The sequence below is a fragment of the Sinocyclocheilus grahami genome, unplaced genomic scaffold (genome assembly GCF_001515645.1).
Source record: "Sinocyclocheilus grahami isolate Dianchi unplaced genomic scaffold, SAMN03320097.WGS_v1.1 scaffold408.1, whole genome shotgun sequence".
Lineage (NCBI taxonomy): Eukaryota > Metazoa > Chordata > Actinopteri > Cypriniformes > Cyprinidae > Sinocyclocheilus > Sinocyclocheilus grahami.
This window is the reverse complement of record NW_015505587.1, coordinates 803,579-806,891: the sequence shown is the minus strand read 5'-3', so window position 1 is coordinate 806,891 and position 3,313 is coordinate 803,579. Positions and strand designations below refer to the sequence as shown.

The 3,313-nt window shown below is 37.2% G+C and overlaps 1 protein-coding gene across 1 annotated transcript in view; it reads left to right on the top strand.

The window, feature by feature from the left end:
• The window catches only part of LOC107550815 (peptidyl-prolyl cis-trans isomerase FKBP14-like), a 4,812-nt gene extending 2,732 nt beyond the window's left edge, over positions 1-2,080 (top strand). Inside the window, exon 4 of the mRNA XM_016232193.1 lies at positions 1,582-2,080. Coding sequence (XP_016087679.1) covers positions 1,582-1,740 — 159 coding nt within the window. The 3' untranslated portion in view covers positions 1,741-2,080. The remainder of the gene's footprint in view (positions 1-1,581) is intronic.
• Positions 2,081-3,313: the final 1,233 nt, after the last annotated feature.

Below are 3,313 nucleotides of genomic sequence, written 5' to 3'. Positions count from 1 at the left end.
TATATCAAGAGTGTTGCTTTCCCGAATGTCAGCGCGATCGCAAATGAATTGATTTTATATAACAGCTCAACAAACAAGATGCTAGTATTAAGTGTGTTATTAGTCACAATGCTGTCTGTTTATCTCTGTTTTGGCAAGAAAAAGTTTTAAACAAAGCCGAAGTAAGACCAATTGTGTGTCTCCCAGGCAGCACTGTGTATTTTGTTACTGAATTAATCTGTGTTTTTGAACAAATTATTTGAGTCAATGATTCAGTGGCCCATTTATAAAGACAATCACTAGCTTAGTTTCTAAACGAATCAGCCGTGAATGAGTCAATGGATCACTCATTAAGACGGAGACTTGCTGCCACCTACTGGCGGCTTTAGTGTCATATTTATTTATCCATGACAGGCTTAAACCAACCAAGGTGCTATCTCAAAAACATCTTTGCAAAATATGGTAATTATCACTATCAAAACAAAAATTAATTTTGTGTCAATATTGCACACCCCTAAAATAACCAAGCATCATCTTTAAAAAAAAGTTGTCCTAGATTTTTTTTTTTAATTATATTGTAGTTTGTATGGTTAATATTAATGTAATTCGGCCCGCACAAGGGGACATTTTCTCCGATCTGGCCCTCAACCTTAAATGAGTTTGACACCCCTGGTGTAATGCAATGTGTTTATGCGGTTTAAGGTTCAAAACACATTATTTTCCACATACTGTACATTATTGTTGCTCCTCTATGCCCCTCCTTTCTGAAACGCGTTGATTTTTACAAAGCTCATCGTTCTGAAAAGTGAGGTGTGCTCTGATTGGCCAGCTATCTAGTGCATTGTGATTGGTAGAATAGCTCAAGCGTGTGACGGAAATGTTACGCCCCTTACCATATTGTGATGCCGTGTCCCGGCCGGAGCGACGAGACAAAACCAATAAAACCCATTACAAACGAGGCATTTGTTGCATCCAGTGGGGACATAATTACGACAACAAGGCGTTTTAGGAGGGCGTGGACGACTCTTAACTTTTATAAAGAATATTTCTTTGGGTTTGAGACTTTAGTCTTTGCAACTTCAGGGATATTATTTGTGCACAAACAGCTTATAACACTCGAAAGAGAAAGGAAAACTTGAAATTGCATCATATGACCCCATTAAGGACTACAAAAAAAACGGCTGGTAGGGACTACAATGAGCTTCTTCCTGGGTTTGTGATATCACTAACCCCGATGTTTACATAAACCCCGCCCTGTGAACACGCAACTACCCGTAATGGTAAGGGGGCATGATATTTCCGGACAACGTGCACTAGACGGTTAGCAAATCACAAACACACTGTTTGAAAATAGAGCTCATTGCGTATTTCTGAAGGGCTTCATAGAACCAAGAACTCAACAGAATGTTTTGATGAGAATGGAAACAGCGATGTAGAATAAAGGTAAATTATGTGAAAATAATGCGGGTTTTTTTAAACGAAGCATGAACACATGTTAAACTGTACCCCATAAACACAATCAAGCTTTCGGAAAAAGCTGATCAACCACCCCTTTAATTTCAGGGAGTTATTTGTGTTATTCTAAACACCTTTCTGTTTTAGGTCAAAGAATACCTGCGTAAAGAGTTTGAAAGACATGGATATGCCGCCAATGACACCCATCATGAAGTGATGGCTGAGGACATCTTCCAAAAAGAAGATGAAGACAATGATGGATTTATATCAGCTCGAGAGTTCACCTACAAACATGATGAACTATAAATACTTCACACTCCTGCATAAAAGCGTCAGCGTTTACCTTCAGAGATTCCAGTATTTTTCCTTTAGAGATTTACAGCTTGTCAGTATCATTTCATGTCATGTTACAGTAGATCTAAACAGTTATTCTGTTATCTACAGGTCATGTCTGTAATTTATTGTTTTTAGGTTTTTTAAATACATTCGAGTGGTGGTATGTTTGAGCTGTTTATAGAATTTGAAGATTGTAGATCTTTTTCAATTGCAAAGTGTTAAATTCTACTCAAAGAGAATCCCCAAAGTGCCTGCTGACTGAAATATTGAAACTTTCAGAACATTTCATTGCTGATTTTGTTATAGTATGTTTGTGTCACTTTTTCAGATGAATTATGCAATGTTTTACGATATTTAGAACATGTTTAGGTCAATTTGTCTGGAGTAGCCTGTAAGTATTTACTTGTGAATAAAGTTGATCAGTTCTGTGCTGCTCATCACCATTGGTGTTGTAGTTTTATACACCATCACTTGAGGGAGCTCTTCTCTTAGGTTGTTCCATGACACAAAAACTGATGATCTAAAATGTCTCGCATACAGTACTCATAGATATATACAGTACTGTGCAAAAGTCTGGCCATTAATATTTTCACCAACAAAAAAAATGGTTTTAAGCCAGTTATTTCTATCTTTTGTGTAGTGTGACGTTGCCACAGTCTGTCTCATTTTTTTCTGATTCTTCATGTAATCCCAGATGGACTGGATGATGGTGAGATCAGATCTCTGTGTGGAGCACTGCTTGTTGTCAGACTCCTTGTGCATACAAAAATCTCACTAGATTATTACAGTTAATAGCAAAAGGAATGTTTGAAAATGTAAACTCATATTTCCTACCGACACACTACAGCAAAAGATAGAAATAAGACTTATGCACAGTATATATATATATATATATACAGTGCACAGCATAAATGAGTACACCCCCTCTAAAACTTAACAAATTCAGCAATTACTCTGTACTTAGAAGACATGTTAGGGTTCTGGAGATGTAATGTTCCAACAAGCCTGCTTGATTAATTACCAAAGAAGAATGCCAACATTATTCAGCAGTTATGCTGGCAGCAGTGGAACCATTTGAGAGAGAACTGCCAGGTGACTTATTTCTTAGCATAAAAGAGGACAATGGTTCAAGAGGAATACCAAATTATTGTTTTAAGCGTGAAACTATAGCAGAAGTAGCACCAACATTCAAAAACAATGGACTTGTGATAAGGCTCCTGAAATAATCAGTTCTTAACTTTAAGTTTTCATTTAGTGATGAGTGAATTTTTGCCAGGAAAAGATCAGGAGAAATAACATGCAAGTGTCTCAGAGCCGGCAAAAGCTATGAAAAGAGTGACACTTTATCTCACAGTATAATGCAGCCTGCAGAAGTGACATGCATGGTTGTTGTCACCACTAGAATTACCTAAATTGGCCAAAGCAAAATAAACTCATTTAACCTCTTCCAGGGCCCATATTTACAAAATAGAGACTTCTGGGAATCCATACTCTGGTCTCAAGAGAGCAAGTCAATCATTTCGGATCCAAAAGCATCCAAAAT